This window comes from Mauremys mutica, chromosome 20 (assembly GCF_020497125.1).
Source record: "Mauremys mutica isolate MM-2020 ecotype Southern chromosome 20, ASM2049712v1, whole genome shotgun sequence".
NCBI classification, from domain to species: Eukaryota; Metazoa; Chordata; order Testudines; family Geoemydidae; genus Mauremys; species Mauremys mutica.
The window spans coordinates 5013103-5036288 of record NC_059091.1 but is presented as its reverse complement, the minus strand read 5'-3'; the positions used below and the strand labels follow the sequence as shown (position 1 = coordinate 5036288).

Below are 23186 nucleotides of genomic sequence, written 5' to 3'. Positions count from 1 at the left end.
TTTTATTTCAAAAGTCCACTGATGATTTCTAAGCCCTTCTGACTGCAGGGCCTTGTGGCCACCAGGTGGCATCGTTTCCCAAATCATACAGCAGCAAGTTGCATAATGGATATAAAATTAGGGCCGTATAAACACCAATGGGGGGGGGGAGATTTTGCACTTGCTCAATGTTCCATAGGCTAGGGGGCCATGGCCCAGCTACCTTTAAGCAGTGGTCCTGTACTAAATCAATATGGCGGAGAGTTGCCTCCAGGAATTGGTGCCACTGATTGAAAAGTTCAAGATGTTCTACCCTTAGGAACACAAAATGACTTCCCCGAAGCTGTTGGGAATAGGGCTCGGGCAGTGTGTAAGCGAAATAATACGTGCTAATCCTCTGCTGGCATCCGGGTGAGAGAGGCACAAGCCCATTTTTCTGAGAAGAATATGGCCCAAAATATCGGGACCAATTCTGCAGGGAGCGAAACTTTTATTGTAAAGGATGGAAAACTAGAGAGACCGGTTGAGAGTGGAGGGAAACTACGATCTGCTAATGTGAGCACATGACTGAATGTAAACGCTTTGGGCCAAGGAGTGTCTTTTTGCTCTGTGTTTGTACTGCACCTTGCACAGTGGGGTCATAGTCCATGGCTCAGGCTCATAGGTAATAATAGGAATTTCCAACGCATATTAATGGTATTTTCTCTAGGAAAATAATACAGATGGCGTTAATCATATGGCCCTCCAGTCGGGGCTGAAAACTGATTACTAATGTAAACAAGACTGACCCCATTTCCAGCTGAGTTTTCATTGCAGCAGGGCTCTAGTCCACTTCCTAACAGCAGTGCAGGCCGCCATTGGAAACCCACCCTATGAAAACAAGCCCCTCACCCCAGCTTGAATCTGTCAGTGCTGAGGGTTACTGGGAAAGAAACTGCCACCCAAATTGTAGGACAGCAGCCAGCCTCCCATAGTGGTGGGAAGGCCGGGCTCTCTATCTGCATGCTGAGGACTGTGTGGATGGAAGATTTTGTCTGTAGAATGTGGATGGAGTATGGGAGCACTTTAGCCAAAGCCCCACTTTTCTCATTTGAGTTCTAGATCCACCCTGAAAAGCATTTCCAGCAGCCAGATCAGCTGGGGTAGTTATGCACAAAGCCAGAGTTCTTCTCTCTTAGCTTCAAAGACTCAATTTGCTCCAGGGTCACTTAAGACTTAATTGATTCATCTGCAAAGTTGGTGGGTCTGACTGGAAGGATTTTGTCACATGCTTGTATCAAGTTATTTTAATAAACTTGCTACATGTTTAGTTTTTCCAGCCCATTTGATGTCAAAACTCAGCTGCTGTTCAGTACATATTTACTGTAATGCATGAAATAAGCATGTGAAATATTTGCCTTTGCTCCTCAGTCATAAACCCTCTATTATTCTTGGAGTCCCCCAGCTCCACCAATGCCCTTTAGATCCCCCCCCTTGCACTTTCCCTTCCTGCCAATGCTCCTCAATCCCAACCTGCAGCCCCCTGCTATCCCCACCCTGGGTTTATCACCCTGAACAATTCTGCCAATGCCCTGCAATCCCAGTCCACACCCCGCCAATATCTCTGCCCAGGTCTGCCACTGCTCTCAGAGTCCCCCCTGCCATTATCCTGTCCTCTAGGTTCCAGGCTGAGTCCACCCCCAACTCATCGCACTTATTGGCCAGAGACAGGAATCGAACCCGTAACACTCAGAGGAACTGGCCTAAGCCATGTCCCAGAAATGTAGAGGGAGGAGAATCCGGGCCGTACCACGCTGAGCGGCTCCTGCGCCTTAACCCCGCTAGTCCCGCCCCGTCCGGAGCGCTCAGCCTATCGCAACGGCGCTGCCGAGGCGACGGGCCCGCCGGTGAGCAGTGATTGGCTGGCTCTCGTTTCGCGTCTGGAGGGGTCTGGGCGCCGCCATTGGCCGCGAGTGAGTGAGGGGGCGGGGCTTGTTCCCGGCTGGGCTGGAACAGGGGGCTGCGGCGCTGCTGCCGCCTCCATATTGCGGGGCCGGGCGAAGAGGTGGCGGGGTCGTGAGTCGCGCTCGGGGCCGGGCAGCCGAGGGACCCTGGGTGCCGCTGAGCGGGAAGGGGGAGGGGGACTGTGAGTGAGGGGGTCCCCTGGGAGGGGGGGCTCTGGGTGAGGGGGTCCCTGGGAGGGGGGCTCTGGGCGAGGGGGTCCCCTGAGAGGTGCTTTCCCCTGGGAGGGGGGGCTCTGGGTGAGGGGGTCCCTGGGGGGTGCTGTCCCCTGGGAGGGGGGGCTCTGGGCGAGGGGGTCCCCTGGGAGGGGGGGACTGTGAGTGAGGGGGTCCCTGGGGGGTGCTGTTCCCGGGACGGGGGGGCTCTGGGTGAGGGGGTTCCCCTGGGAGGGGGGGCTCTGGGCGAGGGGGTCCCCTGAGAGGGGGGGGACTCTGGGTGAGGGGGTTACCTGGGGGGGTGCTGTCCCCTGGGGGGGGGTCCCTGGGTGGTGCTGTCCCCTGGGAGGGGGGGTCTCTGTGTGTTGGGGTTCCTAGAGGCTAGTATCCCCTGGAAGGGGGGACTCTGGTTCTCAGGGTCCCTGGGGGGTGGGGGAGTAGTGGCCCTGGAAAGAGAGTCTGTGGGTGTTCAACCCAGAGAGATAGTGTCCCTTAGAAGGGGAAATTGTGGTTCCCTGGTGGCGCAGCATCCCGTGGAGGGGCACTCCCTTGGTATTGGGGTCCCATAGGGGGAGATTGTGGGTATTGTATGTGCCTGGGGTGTATCTCCTGGAAGGGGTGACTCAGTAGTGAGTACCCTGCTTCCCACTGATCTCTGGGTGTGTGGGGGGGGTACATTTGCGGTGGGGCCTGAGCCCCAAGCCACTGGGTGAGGATGGCGTGGGCTCTGAAGCTGCCGCTGGCGGATGAGGTGATTGAATCAGGGCTGGTGCAAGATTTCGATGCCAGCCTCTCGGGCATTGGCCAGGAGCTGGGCGCTGGCGCCTACAGCATGAGGTAGGTGAGATCCTCCTGAACATCTTGTTGTACACCGTGAATTGAGAAGAGTGATGAGAGTAGAATATGGAGGTTGTGATTGGACCACCGCGGGCTGGGAGACTGCAGAGTCCAGGAATACTTGGATATTGCATTGAGCTCGGAAGAACAGACAGCACAGTGTATCACAGGTGTTGCATTTAGTGGCAGATAACTTTCTGGTGGGCTGATTGAAGCCATCACTAGGTTGGAACAGATCAAGGGGCCATGTAGTGCAGTATCTGGTCTTCAGTAGTGATCCGTACCAAGTAACGGGGACATCTTACCCCCTGTTTGCTCTGCATGCTGCATTTGTGAATGTGAAAGATGAAGTGAAACCAGTGGGAGGAAGATTTGGACAGCAGTATACAACCCGAAGATAAGGTAGAATTTAGAAATAAGACGAAAGTGTGTCACTCCCTGCATGAAGCTGGCCTGAGGAGTTAGCGATTGCTGGGAGCCACAGTTAAAATTCAGCCGCAGAACTCAATAGTCGAGATGGATAATTTTATGAGTTTTGTAAATCCTAAAATGGGAGTAATGGGGACTCTGTGCTTGAGGGCATCATCTAAACTCAGGGTCAGGAAGGCTTTGCAACATTTGCCCTTCCGCCCCTCATGTTCAGTATTGCACAGCTGGTTAGCTTTGGGGCAGTTGATTTAGTTGGGGATTGGTCCTGCTTTGAGCAGGGGGTTGGACTAGATGACCTCCTGAGGTCCCTTCCAACCCTGATATTCTGTGATTCAGTTCCCCAGCCTCTAAAAATATCAGGTATTGGCCATGGTGGGAGGCAGGTTCCCAGGTGGCATGGACTCTTCAGCTGATATAGCGAATCCATTCCTCTGAAATCTGGCCTCCTGCTGTCAGGTTAAGCTATGTCTATGCATACAGTGCTGCTGTACTGTACCAATACGTCTGGGAAACACGCTATATACCGACAGGAGAGAGCTCTTCTGTCGGCATAAACAAACCGCCTCAGCGAGCAGCATAAACTGTGTTGGTGAAAGAAGCTCTCCCACCAACATAGCACTGTGCACACGAATGCTTATGTCAGTGTAATTTATGTCGCTCCGGGGGATGGAATAGTCACACCCCTGAGCAACGCATGTTTTGCCTTAGTGTAGATATAGTCTAAATCCTGTGCCTCCCACCTGTTGCTGATTAGGAGAGCCTGTTCCATGCTTCTTTGTTCTGTATTCCCTCAACTAATCAGGCCAAGAGCGTCTCTTCCTTAATCTTGCCCTGAATAATCACTCCCAAGGGGTAGGAGAAGCACCTTCAGCTCTCTGATCTGAGCGCAGGCGTTAGTATCTTAATACTTTAATTCGAGAAGGATGTTGATGAAGTGGAGACGGTTCAGAGAAGAGCCACGAAAACAATTAAAGGATTAGAAAACCTGCCTTAGGGTTGGTCTACGCAGGAAAATTACATCAGCATGGCTACGTCTCTTGAGGTGTGAAAAATTCACACCCCTGAAGGATGTAAACACTCAGTGTAGACAGGGCTAGGTTGACAGAAGAATTCTTCTGTTGACCTAGATGCCAGCTCTTGGAACCCTTCCCATTGGTGTAGGTATAGTGACAGACTCAAAGAGCTCATTCTGTTTCGCTTAACAAGGAAGGGGTTGAAGGGTGACTTGATACAGCCTATAAGTATCTACATGGGGAACAAATATTTAATAATGGGCTCTTCAGTCTAGCAAAGAAGAGTCTAATACGGTCCAGTGGCTGGAAGCTGAAGTTGGCCACGTTCAGACTGGAAGTAATGTGTAAAATTTTGACAGTGAGGCTAATTAACCAATGGAACCATTTACCGAGGGTTGTGGTGGAATTCTCCATCACTGATCATTTTTAAAGCAAGATTGGATGTTTTTCTGTGCCCTGTGTTATGCAGGAGGTCTGACTAATCGCAGTGTTCCTTTCTGGCCTTGGAATTTGCGCAGCTCTGAAATTCTGGCTTTCTTCCTTTCTGTAGCCTTGGGGGAAGCCTCTTTTCCTACGTTACAGTGGGGGCTGGGACGGAGTTTAAGGATAATTTGTTTAATATTAAAGTGCCTAATTAATACTTGTATTAAGATAGTGACCAACAGCCCTGCTCAGGATCAGGACCTCATTGTGTTAGACACTGTACTGACATATCCTTGCTTAGAGTTTGTGTTAACCCACTGCTGAGTGTCTCATTGGTCCCTCTCTCTACTTGATCTGCAGGGGATAAGAGACTGTCACAGCTCCAGCTAAGCTATAGCAGCTCATGCTTTCAGCTCTGGACGTCCTCCATTCAGTCCCTGGTGTGGTGGTCATCACCCTTGCAATCAAAGATGGCGTATGACATGCAGCATCAGGGGAGGAGGGATAAATCAGATAGAATTTTATAGACATATAAGTTGTCAGCCCAATGTTTCCCCTCCCCTGCCCAATAATTCAAATATATAAAGTACCACATATGTCCTTTTGTGTCTCCTGCCGTTATTGACTGGCTGACTTGATGTGGCCTTGAGAGGTGATCTGAAGATGAGGAGAGCGGTGGCCTCACTTGTTGGGAAGGCATAATACTTAATAAAGTGCTTTGAGATCTACAGATGAAAAGTGCTGTGTCAGAGCTAGTATCGCGTCATGGATAAGGGGTGATGTGGAAGAAGGTGCAAATGGGGCTGGCATTTTTTTGGCTAAGTAGAGGAGGTGGGTACGGGGACAATACAGCAAGGCAGTGGTAGGGAGGCGCAGAACCGTGAAGGGCCTTGATGATGAGCTTGGCGATGGAATAGGGGGAGTCATTGGAGAGGTTTAGTTAAGGGAGTGATGTAGTCAGTGTGATGGGAAAAGAGGCATTCTAGAAATCTTAGGGTTGGTCTGCATGAGAAAGTCGCACTGGTTTAACTTAAGGTGTGATTTCTATTTTTATTTTAAACTGGTGCAGAAGTGTGTGTGGACACTCCTGTTTCGATTGAAACCAGGCTTATTCCAGTCAATCCTAATCAACTGAAGCCGAATCAAAACGAAGCTGGTTTGAAATACAATGGAGGGGAGGGGTCCAAGATGTCTCTTGATTACAGACATGAGTGACTGGGAGGATGATGGAGTTGCCAGCAGTGATGGGGAGACAGCTTGGCAGGAAAGTTCAGGAGTTTGGCTAACTTAAACTTAACATCTAGGATGGGATGTTGGAGAGACAGGCCAAGGGGTGGAGTAGGGTGGAGGGAGATGCCTCAGGACTGGAGAGGTAGATATGAGTCACCTGTGGGAAGATGGTAATCAAAAAAAGCAATCGCCCAGAGGGCGGGCGTAATGGGAGATGAGTGGGCCAAGGATGAAGTCCTGTGGAAACACTGCCCATAAAGTGACAAAAATGAAGCTGTTCATTTGAATGTGGCCCTGAAGGGCTAATCAGAGAGATGAGAGGAGAAGACAGGACAAGATTTAAAGGACGTGTGTGATCAATGGTGTCATAAGCAGCAGGGAACTGAAGGAGGCTGAGAGTGGAGCAGGAGCAGGAAACTTGATGAGAGCAATTTTGGAGAGGTGAAGACGGAGGAAGCCAGACTGGCAGGACACCCAGGATAGAGTTTGAGGAGAGGAATGTGAGGTGGAGAAAGATGGGGCAGTAATTGGCAGTGTTTCAAGGACTTGTTTGTATTTTGGGGAGAACTGGCCAGAAGAGAGCAAAAGGTTGCGAGGGAGGGAGGCAGGGGAAGCAAACTTTTTTTTCTCCAGGAAGAGCTGCTCCCAGGATAGGTTGACATGAAACTTCACCACCAGTAAGTTGTTGCAATCATAATGCCAGCATTTGGGTAGAGGTGCACTGCGAAAAGTTCAAGCAGGGGACGCATAAGGTGGAGTTTGAAATGTGCTAAAAGTTAAATGACATTTCCTGGAGGAGGAGGTGTGCAAATGTCAAGGTGTTAACACTTTCAATGCAACAGGCTCACGTTAAGCTAAAGCTATGTCTACACTGCAGTTTATGTCGGCATAATTTATATTGCTCAGGGGTGTGAATAACCCCCTCCAAGTGACATAAATTACACTGACATAAGCACTGGTGTGGCCAGCACCATGTTGGCGGGAGAAACTCTCCTGTAACTGCCGCCGCTCGCAGAGGTGGTTTTATTATGCTGACGGGCAAGAGCTCTGCCAGTTACAGCATAGAGCATCTTCACCAGACATGCTGCAGCGGCACATCTGCATCAGTGCAGCTGCAGCACTGCGTGTGTTGACATGCCCGTAATCCAGTGGTTCTCAACCCATGGCCTGTGGGCCGCTTGTGGCCCAGTCAGCACACAGCTGCAGCCCATGTGACATCCTCAGGTCCATACTGGTAGTATGTATATTGTGTGGATGTAGCCCATATAACACACACACCTGCATATGCAGCCCACAGTGGTAAATAGGTGCCTTAGTCCATTGTCAATAGGAAGTGAAGAGCTCCTTGCTTTCTGTTACTTCATCCCCTTTAGGGGACAGAGGATGTTAAATAGCAGCTGGTATTGTTCAGGCCTGGTCTTTTATTTAACCAGTTGATGGGGACAGCTAGCGCTTTCTCCCAGTTGCATCTAAGTGTATGACTGAGACTACTATCAAGGCTATGCAACATCAACTTATTCTTGTACCGTGTTTTACGTGCAAATGGTACCTGCTCTGACTCACGCATCTGGGACAGTGTCCTGTTTATCATATATAACTCTTAAAACCAACTCCTTTAACTATCTTACTGATAACACCTTCAAATATTAAAATTAGATTGTAAGCTCTTTGGCACAGGGACTGTCTTTGTTCTGTTTGTACAGCGTGTGGTGTAATGGAATTCTTATCCATGGCTGCAGCTCCTAGGTGCTACCACAATTTCCCCCCCTCCCCCCTCAAAAAAAAAAACCAAAACAACTTACAAAGTAGTAACATTAGCTGGTGTGTAGGGCTTTTTATAGACTCATAGACTTTAAGGTCAGAAGGGACCATTATGATCATCTAGTCTGACCTACTGCACAATGCAGGCCACAGAATCCCACCCATCCACTTCTATAACAAACCCCTAGCCTATGTCTGAGTTATCAAAGTCCCCAAATTGCGGTTTGAAGACCTCAAGCTGCTGAGAATCCTCCAGAAAGTGACCCATGCCCCATGCTGCAGAGGAAGGCGAAAAACCTCCAGGGCCTCTGCCAATCTGCCCTGGAGGAAAATTCCTTCCCGACCCCAAATCTGGCGATCAGTTAAACCCTGAGCATGTGGGCAAGACTCACCAGCCAGCACCCAGGAAAGAATTCTCTGTAGTAACTCAGATCCCAACCCATCTAACATCCCATCACAGACCACTGGGCATACTTACCTGCTGATAATCAAAGATCAATTGCCAAATTAATTGCCAAAATTAGGCTGTCCCATCATACCATCCCCTCTATAAATTTATCAAGCTTAGTCTTAAAGCCAGATATGTCTTTTGCCCCCACTACTCCCCTTGGAAGGCTATTCCAGAACTTCACTCCTCTAATGGTTAGAAACCTTCGTCTAATTTCAAGTCTAAACTTCCTAGTATCCAGTTTATATCCATTTGTTCTTGTGTCCACATTGTTACTAAGCTTAAATAATTCCTCTCCCTCCCTAATATTAAACCCTCTGATATATTTATAAAGAGCAATCATATCCCCCCTCAACCTTCTTTTGGTTAGGCTAAACAAGCCAAGCTCTTTCAGTCTCCTTTCATAAGACAGGTTTTCCATTCCTCGGATCATCCTTATTAATTTAAATAAATTTGTATTCCCATAGTACCTACAGACCCCAATCCAGGCTCCGGACCTCATTGAGATATTGGCTAGATAGGTACATAACTGAAAGATGCTTCCTGACCCAAAGAGCTTACGAGCAAAGTCATGATGCAACATCAAGGGGATTACAACAGACAGACATGGAACGCAAAGCGAACAGATGATTTGTGATTGATGTAATAAGCAGTAATTACAGCACACCCACTTTCCTAGCTATTGTCAAGTGTTTCAGAGCTAGATGGCCTGTCCTTTTTCTGAGAGGAAATGCAAGCAATGAAATAGACAGGTTAGTTTTTGCTGTAGCTCTTTGCCATAAGTTTTTGGGCTTCAGAGTTCCAAACTCCAAGCAAGGAGATGTTTCCAGCTAAAACTTGAAGTGAGACCAAGAGATGCAGGAAACCTGTTCTAAGTGACAGGAATGTTCTGGCACCAACACTCCCCAGCAGTGGGCAAGGAAGGCCGAGCCTAGGTAGCTGGTGGAGGTGGACAAGATGGGGGTGGGGGGAAGGCAAGAGGCCTGACTTCATTGCCCTGCATCTTGTGTTACCATTTGCACCAGTGCAAAGTGCTGCTGATCTGACCTGGTCATGTCTTGCACGTCAGTTGTGGAAATCATGGTACAAGGTGTGGGGCAGTGAAGAATTGGGCCTGAGGTCTGAAGTCAGCTGAGCAAGTGCACAGAGGATTTTAAGAATGACACAGGCTTTGAGCTGGCTCCGGGAATGAACAGCCAGCCAGGAAAGGGGTTTGAGAACTGGGAGTGACTGGCTTATACATCCTGCTTGTCAGAGGGTGGGCTGCGGCGTATCTTGCCCATATTGAAAGTGGAGCATTGTCTTATCCCCCTTCAGATAGTGGACTTCATAGGATGATTCCCACCCTCCCATCTAGGAAGGAACATAAATGGCTAGTCTGAATGGTAGACAAATTAGAGGTGTCCACAAGAACAGAGAATTCCAGCGTTACAGGATCAGGTCTGACGATGTCCATATGAAATGCAGCATGGTCCAGTGGAGAGAGTGCTGGCCTGGGAGCTGGGTTCTGGTTTTGGCCCCACTACTAAGGCTGGCCCATCCATTGTCCATCGCAAGTGCTTCTAAGTGCCTTTTCCTCAATTTACCTCCCACTCAGGATGATGACATTATGCTTCTTGGAGTCTTCCAGCAATCCTTCCTGAACTCTCTTCAGTCATTGTACCGTTTGTTTACACACCCGTGCAATTTATTTGTGCTTCTTCTAATATTTATTGCTTTATAAATAAACAAGATCTGGGACTTGCAACCTAAAAAAAAAAAAAAAACTTGCAGTACGACCTTGGAAAAGTCACTTCCCTTCTCTGGGCCTCTTTTCTTCTCCCACCCCCGACTATCTTATCTATTTAAATTGTAAAAATCTTGAGGCAGAGATTCTCCCCCACTGTGGGTTTGTGCTGTTCCCAGGGTAATGGGGCGCTTTGCCTTGGTTGTGGTCTCTAGGTGCCACCTCCTACTATTAATACCTCTTTCTTTATAATCCCCAGTCATCCTCCGCTTCCTGTTCAGTTCAGATACGTGCCTTTTGGTTTATGTGCTTTGTCATCGTGCTGCTCGGTTTGTGGCGTCGCATCCAACTTTGGATGCAGTTTCCTAACAGACAGTTCTGAACCATAGTCAGCCATAGTGACTGTCAGCCATAGTGAGGAGAGGCTGGACATGAGGCTTGGGAACGAAATTCCATGACTAGATTTCAGCTCTGGTAGTCTGGCAGTTAAGGCAGGCCCCCTCCCTTGTAATAGCAGGGTTTGGTTTGGTTTGTTTTTTTCCAAACCAGAAACACAGAGAAATAAATATATTCAAGTGAAACCCCGTCGGCTGCGTTTCAGAGCTTGCCTTCCATAAAGGCGGCTTCGGTTAGCTTGCAAGAAATAGGGGGTGGGGTGGGATTTTAAATCTTTAATTTGTAAAATGACCTTGGTGAAATGGCTTGTCTTCTCCTGGCTCTGTAAACCCAGCTGTGCACTTGATAAAAGCAGGCTGATAGTGCTGAATACCAGGAGTCTGAGTGGAGTTTTCCCCAGGGAATAGCTACCCAGAACACCTGGCTCTTCCATATCCTCCTAGCAACACGCACCAACCAGAGGCAGAGCTCTGCTACTGAAATATTACCTGCAACTCCAGGGTAAAGAGCATCTGAGCTAAACAACCTCGGTAATGTCGTCTGACACCAATAAGTTTTCATACTACTTAATACTAATTCATTTAAGCAAACTCAACTCCCTTCTCCTTTGTCGAAAGCATTCCCTGCCTTAGGTCTGAACTCTGTTGGCCTCCTGAAACTTAACTCTCTTTCCCTGACATTTGTTGACCTAAGCTGATCATAAATAGTGCCTGTCCTACTGTAGGTAAATGCCTTCCTGACATCTAACATTTTCTCCTGCGTCATGGCAGTTCTACACGCCAGTCACAGGGAGGAAAGACATCTATAGCCATTTTGTTTCCTCCTGTGGGTTTGTTTTTCCCCTCCACCACTCCTTGTGGTTTTCAGTTGCTCTTTAATCTCACTATGGAAGAGGCACAATGCTACCTTGGGAATGTGCATTTGTAGGTGGGGGTGGAGATGATCCTCACCCTTGGAGATGGACGTTCTCTGTGTTCTGCAGTATAGGATCAGAGGATGCATTTCTAGGTGTACTTAATCCTGCCTTGAAGCAAGGGGATGGAAGGACTACATGACCGCCTGAGGTCGTCCCTTTCAGCTGAACATTTCTATGATCCTGCTAGTGGATGCAATCGTTGGTGTTACTGATAGCTTTATACAACATAGCAGTTCTAAGAGATCAGAGACAGCTTTGAAATATTTCATTAGTAACTGACCATACATTTCCCTTTGAAGAATTCCTGGAATTGTGTTGTTAGTTTGACTCTTGTCAACTGTACAAGAGTGTCTCAGTTGTGAATCACTAGTTGCCTAGGGGAATTCTGGGAAGCCGTTAATGGGAAGTATAAATGTGCTAATGGGGAATATAACTGAATATGTTAGAGCTTCTCAGTTTTAACAAAACTTACAACTCATCATCTTCCTGAACTGAGCAGATGAATGGTGACCTGGAAGGTCAGAGCATGAGAAGATGGGACTTAGTAGTGTGCTGTGTCTTGAAGAAGGTTGGAGATAACACATGAGGTCACAGCCTCTTGCTATCTCTTGGTAAGTCATTAAGAATTTCCACTGGAGATGCTAGTTGTGAGTCCAAGCATTTCTGAGGAACTGTTGAGCTCTTTAAGCTCTGTCTGTCTTAATGATACCATTCCTATAAATATTTAAACTTCTTACACCATACAACATATAAAGCTGACCCTATTATCCGGGTCGCATAGCACAGAAACATAATGGCCTTGAAATGATTAGAACTCCCAGTCTAGGAGCTCTTAACATAATCCATGACTGCTGGGACTGAGAGGTGGAGAAAACTGCTTTCTTTGGATGCTGTTTGTGATCTTTCTAGTGAGGATAACTCCATGCGGTTAACCATATCGGTATGATCACTGGACCAGAATGCCTATCTGTATGTTCAGTTAGTAATCAAAGGCTCAGAAGGAGCTGTGCTTCTGTAACCTATACAGAGCCCTTATCTTTGGTAGTGGTGTATTGCTTGTTTTACACTTGGTTAACAAGTGGATAACTGTAGGAATTCTGTGCTTGATTAGACTAATTCTACAAATATGGCATTACAATGGTCCGGAACTGACTCTGTGTATCACCTGTTGGAATGTGGCTAAGAGAGGTGAAAACATTATCTAGTTTCTAACAGAAATCCAGATTCCAGGTTAAACAGGGTTCCAAATAGCTGGGGTCCTAACAGCTTTGTCAGCTGCTAAATCAGATCCGTAGCTATTATAGACTTGCTAAATATTTGGTGCTGTGAAAAGCAGTCTGTGATGTAACACCAAACTGCTTTACTGACTCTTAACCTGATGTTAATTCCAGGTTGTTCTATAGAACTCCAGATGTGTTTGCCACCTGTTCCAATGCAGTGATGACTGGCTGTTTCATTAGGGAGTGGTAAGGCTGGTGTTCTCAAGATAGGACGGTTGCATCCAGGGGAATTGTAGCTCAGGGAATCTTTCTGCAGGAAAAATAACCATCACTGCGTGCTAATGGGATGCCTAGTCTATAGCAAAGATTCGTTCTTCATCTGTCCGTTCTGCAGAGAAACATCAAGCCAAGTCGTTTCACTGGATTATGTAACATGCCCAATTGTGTAAATTCACTCGCACGTTCCTTGATGCAGCAATGCTGTGTTTCCAGCACCCAGGTAACTGTGTAGGTCATCTCCCTTGTATGTCTAGTGGTTGTTTAGGGGCAGATGACTGCTGCAGCAATATATCTGACAGTTTATGAAGTGGCATAAGTTTCTCATGTACACTGGGTGTGGGAGATCCCCTAAAATCTAAGAATTTACTGTAATGTCTTGTGTATGTTCCTGGCTCTCTTTTTCCCTGGTGCCGCTCCCCCATCCCCTCGGCTTGCTAGGGATGCTAAGCACCTTCCATTGTACTTCTGCTTCGTTTCAATGTGAGGGTTAGTATGTATGGTCTACTGGTGTTTTCAGTTCTCCCCAATGCACTTACTAGGAGTGTGAGTCCATGAACCAATAGGCTCTTGCTCAAGTTAGTTCCATCGCTCACTGGCATCGTTAAATATTATTTGCTTCACTAAAATTGTCATCTTTTGGGGTTAAATGAGTTGCAAGCTTCTGGGGGTCTCATGCTATAGGGCTGACTCTTGGCACCAAGGGATGGTCTTGTAGCTGTTGGTCTGTAGTAGAAATACATAATCTATATCTAGGGCCCTACCAAATTCATGGCCATGAAAAATGTGTAATGGAAATCTGGTCTTGTGTGCTTTTACCCTGTACTACGCACATTTCACGGGGGAGACCAGCATTTCTCAAACTGAGGGCCCTGACCCAAAAGGGAGGTAGCAAGGTTATTTTAGGGGGGGTTGTGGTATTGCCACCCTCATGGGCGCCAACTTATATGGGCTCGTGGGGCTAAAGCCCCAGGAATATTCACAATCAGGGGCTCTGCTCCACCAATATTTGGAGCTAGGTTTCGCCCCTTTAAATCCCAGCCACCACTGGGAGTCAGAGGGCTCTGGGTTGCCTGCAACCGCGGGGAGCCCAGAACCCTTTAAATCCCAGCCGCGGCCGGGAATCAGAGGGCTCTAGGCTGCCGGCAGCAGCGGGGAGCCCAGAGCCTTTTAAATCCCAGCCGCGGCTGGGAATCAGAGGGCTCTGGGCTGCCTGCAACCACGGGGAGCCCAGAGCCTTTTAAATCTCAGCCGCGGCCGGGAATCAGAGGGCTCTGCGCTGCCCGCAGGGGCAGAGAGCCCAGAGCCCTTTGAATCCCAACCGCGGCGGCTGGGATTTAAAGGGTTCAGGGCTCCCCGCGGCTGCCAGCAGCTCAGAGCCCTTTGAATCCTAGCCCCTGGCCGCTGATTGTCCCCTCCCCAGACCCCTGCCCCAACTTCCCCCCAGGACCCCACCCCCTACCTGTCCCCTGATAAACCCCCTGGACTCCCAAGCCTATTCAATTGCTGCCTGTCCCCTGACTGCCCCTCCGAACCTCTGCCCCATCCAACCCCCCCTGCTCCTTGTCCCTTGACTGGCCCCCGGAACCCCCTACCCCTTCTCCAACCCCCAAACCGCTTACTGGGGGTTGGAGAAGGGCAGCAGGAGGGTACAGGGGGAGCCCAGGGCTGGGAAGGGGGGCAGCCAAATTTTTTTTTGCTTGGGGCAGCAAAAAACCTAGAGCCGGCCTTGCCCGGAGCTTCCCTGCCTGAACGTAAAGAGCACGCAGCGCGCGTCTCTCTCCCTTGCTGCTGCTGCTGCCGCCGCCGCCTAAGGGCTATAGCATAACAGCAGTGCAAGCTGCTGGTGCTGTAGCACCTCACGAGGGGGAGGGGAGTGGAGGGGGCTGTGCCATGCCCCCTCACCATAACCCCATCTAGGTTGTAATTAATTTTGACTGAGTTGACCAGGACAATATCCCTAAGACCTGCAGACTTGTGGCTGCTGGTCTGTGACTTTTAAAGCAGATGAAGCCACTTTTGATTACAGCTTAAAACAAAACGATGCGGGTGAGAGGAGGAAGTGATTGATTGGTTTCACATAGGACCTGGAGTAAAATTGCTATAAAGGATTGTCTGAAACTGGTGTACAGACAAACTAGTGTGTGGCAAAGTCTTAAAATGACTGAGAATTGAAATATTTAATTGTAATGTGCTCTTAAATTAATCAGATTGCATCGACAATTGGGAACCATTTTTATACAGTGATGGTAAAATGTATATTGAAGTAGGCAAGTGCTGCTTCTGACTTTCCACTTTTAATTGACCCTTGTAATCTTGTGGCACTGACGCGTTGTAGCTTCATTTTATATCGGCTTACAGGGCGGGAGCGGGGGGGCACCACCATTTTGGGCCCCACCAAAAATTATACAAACCTGCCGCCTATGGCCACCCTTTCTTCTGCACTGCCTTCAGAGCTGGGCAGCCGGAGAGCGGATACCGTGCCACACTTACTTCTGCACCGCTGGTGGCAGCGGTTCTGCTGTCAGAGCTGGGCTCCCGGCCAGCAGCCGCCACTCTCCAGTTGCCCAGCTCTGAAGGCAGCACTGCACCAACATCAGTGCAGAAGTAAGGGTAACAGTACCACAGCCCCCCCCTACAATAACCTTGCCATGTTCCCCCCCCCCTTCCCCCCAACTCCTTTTTGGGTCAGAACCTCTACAATTACACCACCATGAAATTTCAGATTTAAGTAGCAAAAATAATGGAATTTATTATTTTTAAAATCCTATGACCGTGAAATTGACCAAAATGGACAGTGAATTTGATAGGGCCCTAACACCTCTACCCTGATATAACGCTGTCCTCGGGAGCCAAAAAATCTTACTGTGTTATAGGTGAAACCGTGCTATATCGAACGTGCTTTGATCCGCCGGAGTGCGCAGCCTCGTCCCCTCCGGAGCACTATATCTGAATTCATGTTACATCGGGGTAGAGGTGTACATTGCTATATGGCCCCTGTCACCGCAGTATGTGAACATCTAGAGGAAGGCAGGGATGGTGATGCATGTGGAACGGATGATAGAAATCAGGGCATTTAAAAGAAATAAAGATAAGATGCCAGTGCATATAAGAGTGGCTGGGCTGCAGCCAGCAACTGCCCAACTTGCCTTCTGCATGGGTTTCTCTCTTTAAAAGCAGCCACTTCCTGTTGTTATAATGATGGAATCAAATGGAGACTGGTTACTTTTGCAGCGTTTTGGGGGGAGGGGAGCCCATGAATATTTCATCTCCTGAAATGAAAGGGTTAAAACTTTGCTCAGGGGGCAAAATGGTAAATGTTTGACTAGTCCAGTTCTCCCTCAGCAAACTTTTAATGTTCAGCAAAAAAAAACATGTTGACCTTTTAAGGGTCTGACTTAACCTTCCTTCCCCACCTTTCTTCCCCATACCCCCTGCGTTCCCCTAAAGTAGTTGGAGAAGTAAAGTAGTTGAAAAGGACGTTCAGCAGAACTTAATGTGTTTTTAAACTGTTTTAAAATGACCTCCCAGTGTGGTGGAAAATTTCTCAGCCTCTCCAAACCAAGGTCGGCAGCGATGTTAAAATCTCCGCTCTGGGGCTGGGCAGCCCCCACCGACACCGATCTGTGTGTGTCAGGCATGATGGAAACGTATGCCACAATGTTCCTCCACTCCTTCTCCAGGCTCCATTTTTGTCAACGGGCACAGGGTGAAACTCAAGTCCCCTGTTTTACAACCACGCCAGAGAGAGGATGGTTCAAAACAATCAGAGCTTATCTCCTGAAGGCAACAGGTAGTCCCCAAAGTCTCCTGTTCCGCTAACAATAAGTCACACTGACTGTTAAATTGGATTGGTGACATTATTTAAAAAAAAAAAGTAACAACTCTCAGGCTCTGATCCTCAGAGGGATTTCGGTGCCTAACTCCAATTGAAATCAGTAGGAGTTAGGTGCCTAAAATACCTTTTGAGGATCTAGGCTTCAGACTCTTTGAAACGGACAGTGTTCCAGAGGGGTAGCCGTGTTAGTCTGTATCATCAAAAACAACTAGGAGTCCTTGTGGCACCTTAGAGACTAACACATTTATTTGGGCATAAGCTTTCATGGGCTATAACCCACTTCATCAGATGCATGGAGTGAAAAATTCAGTAGGCAGGTATAAATATACAGCACATAAAAAGATGGGAGTTGCCTTACCAGGTGGGGGGTCATTGCTAACGAGAATGGGCCACATCCACCATGACTGAATTGTCCTCAACAGTTGACAAGAAGGTGTTACAATGTTACATATAACTGGAAGGAACCTCCTGGGTCAGTGAGTTGAGTCCCCTGCTTATCACAGGCAATGCCATCATATAATCCCAATAATAAATTTGCCAAGCCCCATCTTAAAACAAGCTAGCTTGGGGGCCTCCACACCTCCTATGTTCTGTTAAGTACAATGACTTCCCTTTCAGGCTGTAGATATTTCTAAGAGCTCATGTGCTCCTTGCTGTATGAGAAACAAATCAAGTAGAGCTCTGTAACCTCGAAAGCGTCTCTCTCTCACCCACAGACATTGGTCCAACAAAAGATATTACCTCACCCACCTTGGGTCTAATATCCTGGGACTGACGCTGCTACAGCAACACTACATACATGAGACCCAAATAGACAGTCTGCCCCAAGGAGGTTGCAAGCTGAGACGCAGAGATAAGAGGAGATGTACTGGGAGACCAAAAGGAGGTTTAACTATGGCTGTGTGCGTAGATTTTTGTCACTTGTCTCAAATGTAATGTTATAGTGGAGAAGGCACTTTGACTTGCATAGTTCACGGCTTGTCAAATGTGTCAGTAACGTAAATCATTCAAGCTGTCTCCTTGCCGGTGCAGGATTGTTCCCTATGGTACAAATCCTGGCGTTCCTGAACTGTAGACTAGACAAAAGTTACAGTTGTGTCAGATTATAGATTCACGTAGTGCACTGGAAATAAGATAGAGGACGCTGAGCTAGACCGATACAAATGGTTGGGCTTTGCCTGGGCTTTATTTTGATTTCATTACCTTTGTGTCATACAGCTGCAATCTCTTAATGTGGGATTTGTCTGTGCCAGGGTAGGATGTCTGTGCTAGGAGGTGGTGTGTGTTTCATGTTTGTGGTCAACAGCATGCTGGGCAAACTGGAAAGAAGCATTAAATAGTAAAAACTATTGCATCCCCCAAGGATTAAGGAAAGTGTGTGAGCCATTGCAAGGTCTCAATATTTGCATGGAAGCAAAGTTTTGGAAACTCTTTAAATAAAATGTAATTCAAAGGAAGAGGTGCATCTGACAGTGGGGCTTCTACAGATGAGATGCTATGTGGCATTGGCGTGGAGTCTGAGACAACCTTGGTTTTCATCTTGGCTCTAACATTGACTGTGTGACCTTGAGCAAGTCACTGCCCTTCTCTCTGCCTCAGTTTCCCCCCAGTCCCACCCCAACCTTTGTCTTGTCTATTTAGATTGTAAATTTGTCACGGAGTGTGGGGGAGTCAGGTCCTGCACCCCCGGACTCCCTGCAGATTCATCAGGACTCTCAGCCAGCCAGTAAAGCAGAAGGTTTATTTAGACGACAGGAACACAGTCCAACACAGGTCTTGCAGGCACAGATAACCGGATCCCCCGGATAGGTCCATCGTGGGGGGCCCCACAGCCCCCCTTGGGGATCAGAGCTCGGTCTCCCTGCCTCCCCTCTGTTCTCCAGCCAGCACTCGTCTGCCCATTCCCTCCGGCCCCTCCTCTTTCCTCAGCTCCTTTCCTTTGTCTCCCCTGGCCAGAGGTGTCATCTCCCCTCCCCCAGGCCAAGCTCAGCTCACAGTTGAATTCCTGCATCTTCACCTAAACCTCTGGCTCTCCCCTCCCCCGCACAGACAGTCTGTGCTTCCTATTCCATTACACCTCTCCCCCCTCCGAGACTGAACTGAGCGGGGTCACTCCAGCCAGTGACCCGGGGAAGTTCGGACCCACCTACAACCTTATGCCGCCCGCGCCCTTTCCCCACCCCAGTACCCCTGGGGTGCACACGGGGCTGGGGCCTTCCCCCCACGTTCCAGTCTGGGGGGCTGTGATTCAGGCTCTCTCGGTTCAGAGCCCCCCTCCTGACCCTGGCCCCCCTCCGGACAGGCTCCTCGGGGCGGGGCGAGGGCCTTACAGCCATCTCCCCCCTGTCCCGGGCCTTCCTCCCCCTCTGGCAGACGTCACAGGAGCGGCAGTGTTGCCGGACATGGGCAAAGACCCCAGGCCAGTAATAGTTCTGCAGCAGCCTCTGCTGGGTACGCCAGGCTCCCTGGTGCCCTGAGGGGGACATGTCATGGGCCTGGCACAGCAGCTGGTGGCGATACTCCTGGGGTACCACCAGCTGCCTCCTGATCCCTCCTGACTCCATCTTCCCTGGGGGAGCCCATTCTCGGTACAGGAGCCCCTTCTCCCACAGGAACCTTTTCCGGCCACCTCGTCCCATGGTCTGTCCCCCCCCGAGGTTGGCCAGGTCCCTTATCCTCCGCAAGGAGGGGTCTTCCCGCACCGCGGCCTGGTACTCAGCCGCTGGGGCAGGGGCGGGGATCTGCTCTCTCTCACCAGCTGGGTCTGGGGCCACAGCCTCTCTGAGCCCCGTCCCTGGGCGTTCCCTCCCTACCGGGTCAGGGTCCGGTGTCTCGGCCAAAGTACTTTCCCCGGGGTCAGGGTGCAGAGCCCTGCGTCGACCCTGACTACGGTTCACGGACAGGGTACCCTGGGTGTTACTTGGCCAGTCCTCGAGGTCCCCCCCCATTAACACCTCCGTGGGCAAATGTGGGTGCACCCCCACGTCCTTGAGGCCCTCCTTGTCCCCCCACTTTAGGTGCACCCTCGCTACAGGCACCTTGAATGGGGTCCCGATCACACCCCTCAGGTTCAGGTAGGTGTTGGGCACCATCCGATCTGGGCCCACCACCTGCGGCCGGGCCAGCGTCACCTCTGCGCCCGTATCCCAGTACCCAGTGACCTCCTTCCCGTCTACCTCCAGGGGAACAAGGCACTCGCTCCGGAGGGGTAGTCCCGTGCCCACCCTGTAAACCCCAAACTCAGGGCTGGGAGCATCCAGCCCCTCGGAGGGGTCAACCCGGGGCCCCCCTCCCTCCTTCGCAGGGGGTACGCGGCCCACCCCCCTTTCGTGCGAACGCTGCCCCTCATCCGGCTGGGTCTCTACCAAGTTGACCCGGTGTGGGGTTGGTCTGCTCAGTTTGTCCCGGAGCTTGGGGCACTGGCCCCGTACGTGGCCCGGTTGGCCACATTGATAGCAGCCCATGTCTCGTGGGTCCCCTCGAGTGGGACGGCTGGCCCTGACGCCAGATGCTTCCCTTTGGTGGGGGCCCTCCCTCGGCTCCTTCTGGGAGGTCCCATGGTGACTCTCTCTCTGCGTTGAGGCAGACCTGCTCCTTCGAGACGCCTCCCTGCCATCCCCCGCCCGACTGTCCATGTATTGGTCGGCCAGCCGGCCTGCATGCTGCGGGTTCTCCGGCTTCCGGTCCATCAGCCACTGCTTCAGGTCAGATGGGCACTGCTCATACAGGTGCTCCAGTACGACTAGGTCAAGCAGGTCCTCTCTAGTTTGGGCCCCAGCCGTCCACTTGCGGGCGTACCCCTGCGCCCGGTTGACCAGTTGCAGGTATGTGCCCTCCCGGGTCTTACGTTGACCCCGGAACCTCTTCCGGTACATCTCCGGGGTCAGCCCAAACTCGCGGAGCAGGGCCTCTTTGAACAGGTTGTAGTCCCGCGCCTCCTCCCCTCTCATTCGGCTGTACACCTCCACGGCGGTGGAGTCCAGTAAGGGGGTGAGGCACCGGATCCTGTCTGCAGGGTCCACCTGGTGCAGCTCGCAGGCATTCTCAAAGGCCGTCAGGAAGGTGTCTATGTCCTCCCCCTCCTTACGCGGGGCCAGGAAGCTCTTACCGAAGCTCTTTGTAGGCTTGGGCCCCCCCTCACTCACCGCAGCCGGGGCCTCCCTGTTGTTCAGCTGGGCCATGGCCAGCTCATGACTGCGCTGCTTCTCCCTGTCATCGTATTCCCGTTGCTTCTCCTTCTCCCTCTCATCGTATTCCCGTTGCTTCTGCCGGTCCTCCATCTCCATCTCCTTCAGTTTGATCTCTCTCTCCAAGTCCAGCCGCCTGCGCTCCACGGAGGCCGAGCGTCGCCGGGACGATCCCCTGCTGGCCGGGGGGGTCACGGTGCCCTCCGTAGCTGGGCTCCTCCTCCCCCTCCCCCTAGGCCTAGGGGTGGGGGGTCTCGGGACGCCCTCAGTGGCCGGCTGACCACTCCCAGCGGGGACAGACACTGGTGCCTGCGCTGCATCTGCCCGGCTGCTTCCCTCAGAGACAGGGACCGGTTCATTCCTGCGATCTCTCTCCTCCAGCCGGGCAATCAGCTGGGCCTTGGTGAGCTTCCCACAGTGCAGCCCCCTCTGCTTGCACAGCTCCACCAGCTCACACTTGCGCTTCTGGGAATACATCTTCCTGCTGGCCACTCGCAGGCTGGGGTGCTCGCCGCTCCCCACGGGTTCCAGGGGGACCCCTAGTGTGCCAGTCCTTGAGCTCACCACCTCTCTGCCAGGGTCGAGCTGCAGACTCCTCCGCCCCTGGGATCGCTCGCTGTGATCCCCCGGGGGACCCTGTTACTGCAAAGTCCTGCTCTCTGGCCACACTCGCCCAGGGGTGACTCGCCCCTTCGTTTTACTGCTCCCCAGTCACTTACTGCAGGAAGCGCCGTCCACGGGGTGCCGCCGATCCCACCGCTGCCACCAGTTGTCACGGAGTGTGGGGGAGTCAGGTCCTGCACCCCCGGACTCCCTGCAGATTCATCAGGACTCTCAGCCAACCAGTAAAGCAGAAGGTTTATTTAGACGACAGGAACACAGTCCAACACAGGTCTTGCAGGCACAGATAACCGGATCCCCCGGATAGGTCCATCGTGGGGGGCCCCACAGCCCCCCTTGGGGATCAGAGCTCGGTCTCCCTGCCTCCCCTCTGTTCTCCAGCCAGCACTCATCTGCCCATTCCCTCCGGCCCCTCCTCTTTCCTCAGCTCCTTTCCTTTGTCTCCCCTGGCCAGAGGTGTCATCTCCCCTCCCCCAGGCCAAGCTCAGCTCACAGTTGAATTCCTGCATCTTCACCTAAACCTCTGGCTCTCCCCTCCCCCGCACAGACAGTCTGTGCTTCCTATTCCATTACACCTCTCCCCCCTCCGAGACTGAACTGAGCGGGGTCACTCCAGCCAGTGACCCGGGGAAGTTCGGACCCACCTACAACCTTATGCCGCCCGCGCCCTTTCCCCACCCCAGTACCCCTGGGGTGCACACGGGGCTGGGGCCTTCCCCCCACGTTCCAGTCTGGGGGGCTGTGATTCAGGCTCTCTCGGTTCAGAGCCCCCCTCCTGACCCTGGCCCCCCTCCGGACAGGCTCCTCGGGGTGGGGCCCGGGCCTTACAGCCATCTCCCCCCTGTCCCGGGCCTTCCTCCCCCTCTGGCAGACGTCACAGGAGCGGCAGTGCTGCCGGACATGGGCAAAGACCCCAGGCCAGTAATAGTTCTGCAGCAGCCTCTGCTGGGTACGCCAGGCTCCCTGGTGCCCTGAGGGGGACATGTCATGGGCCTGGCACAGCAGCTGGTGGCGATACTCCTGGGGTACCACCAGCTGCCTCCTGATCCCTCCTGACTCCATCTTCCCTGGGGGAGCCCATTCTCGGTACAGGAGCCCCTTCTCCCACAGGAACCTTTTCCGGCCACCTCGTCCCATGGTCTGTCCCCCCCCGAGGTTGGCCAGGTCCCTTATCCTCCGCAAGGAGGGGTCTTCCCGCACCGCGGCCTGGTACTCAGCCGCTGGGGCAGGGGCGGGGATCTGCTCTCTCTCACCAGCTGGGTCTGGGGCCACAGCCTCTCTGAGCCCCGTCCCTGGGCGTTCCCTCCCTACCGGGTCAGGGTCCGGTGTCTCGGCCAAAGTACTTTCCCCGGGGTCAGGGTGCAGAGCCCTGCGTCGACCCTGACTACGGTTCACGGACAGGGTACCCTGGGTGTTACTTGGCCAGTCCTCGAGGTCCCCCCCCATTAACACCTCCGTGGGCAAATGTGGGTGCACCCCCACGTCCTTGAGGCCCTCCTTGTCCCCCCACTTTAGGTGCACCCTCGCTACAGGCACCTTGAATGGGGTCCCGATCACACCCCTCAGGTTCAGGTAGGTGTTGGGCACCATCCGATCTGGGCCCACCACCTGCGGCCGGGCCAGCGTCACCTCTGCGCCCGTATCCCAGTACCCAGTGACCTCCTTCCCGTCTACCTCCAGGGGAACAAGGCACTCGCTCCGGAGGGGTAGTCCCGTGCCCACCCTGTAAA

The 23186-nt window shown here is 51.5% G+C and overlaps 1 protein-coding gene across 2 annotated transcripts in view; it reads left to right on the top strand.

Moving 5' to 3' along the window:
• The first annotated feature begins 2511 nt into the window (after positions 1 to 2511).
• TFCP2 (transcription factor CP2) overlaps positions 2512 to 23186 on the top strand; it is a 49870-nt gene continuing 29195 nt past the window's right edge. The window contains exon 1 of one of the 2 annotated variants that reach the window (XM_044994958.1): positions 2512 to 2972. In XM_044994958.1, coding sequence (XP_044850893.1) covers positions 2851 to 2972 — 122 coding nt within the window. In that variant the 5' untranslated portion in view covers positions 2512 to 2850. The remainder of the gene's footprint in view (positions 2973 to 23186) is intronic. The other variant, XM_044994957.1, reaches the window with a different exon arrangement.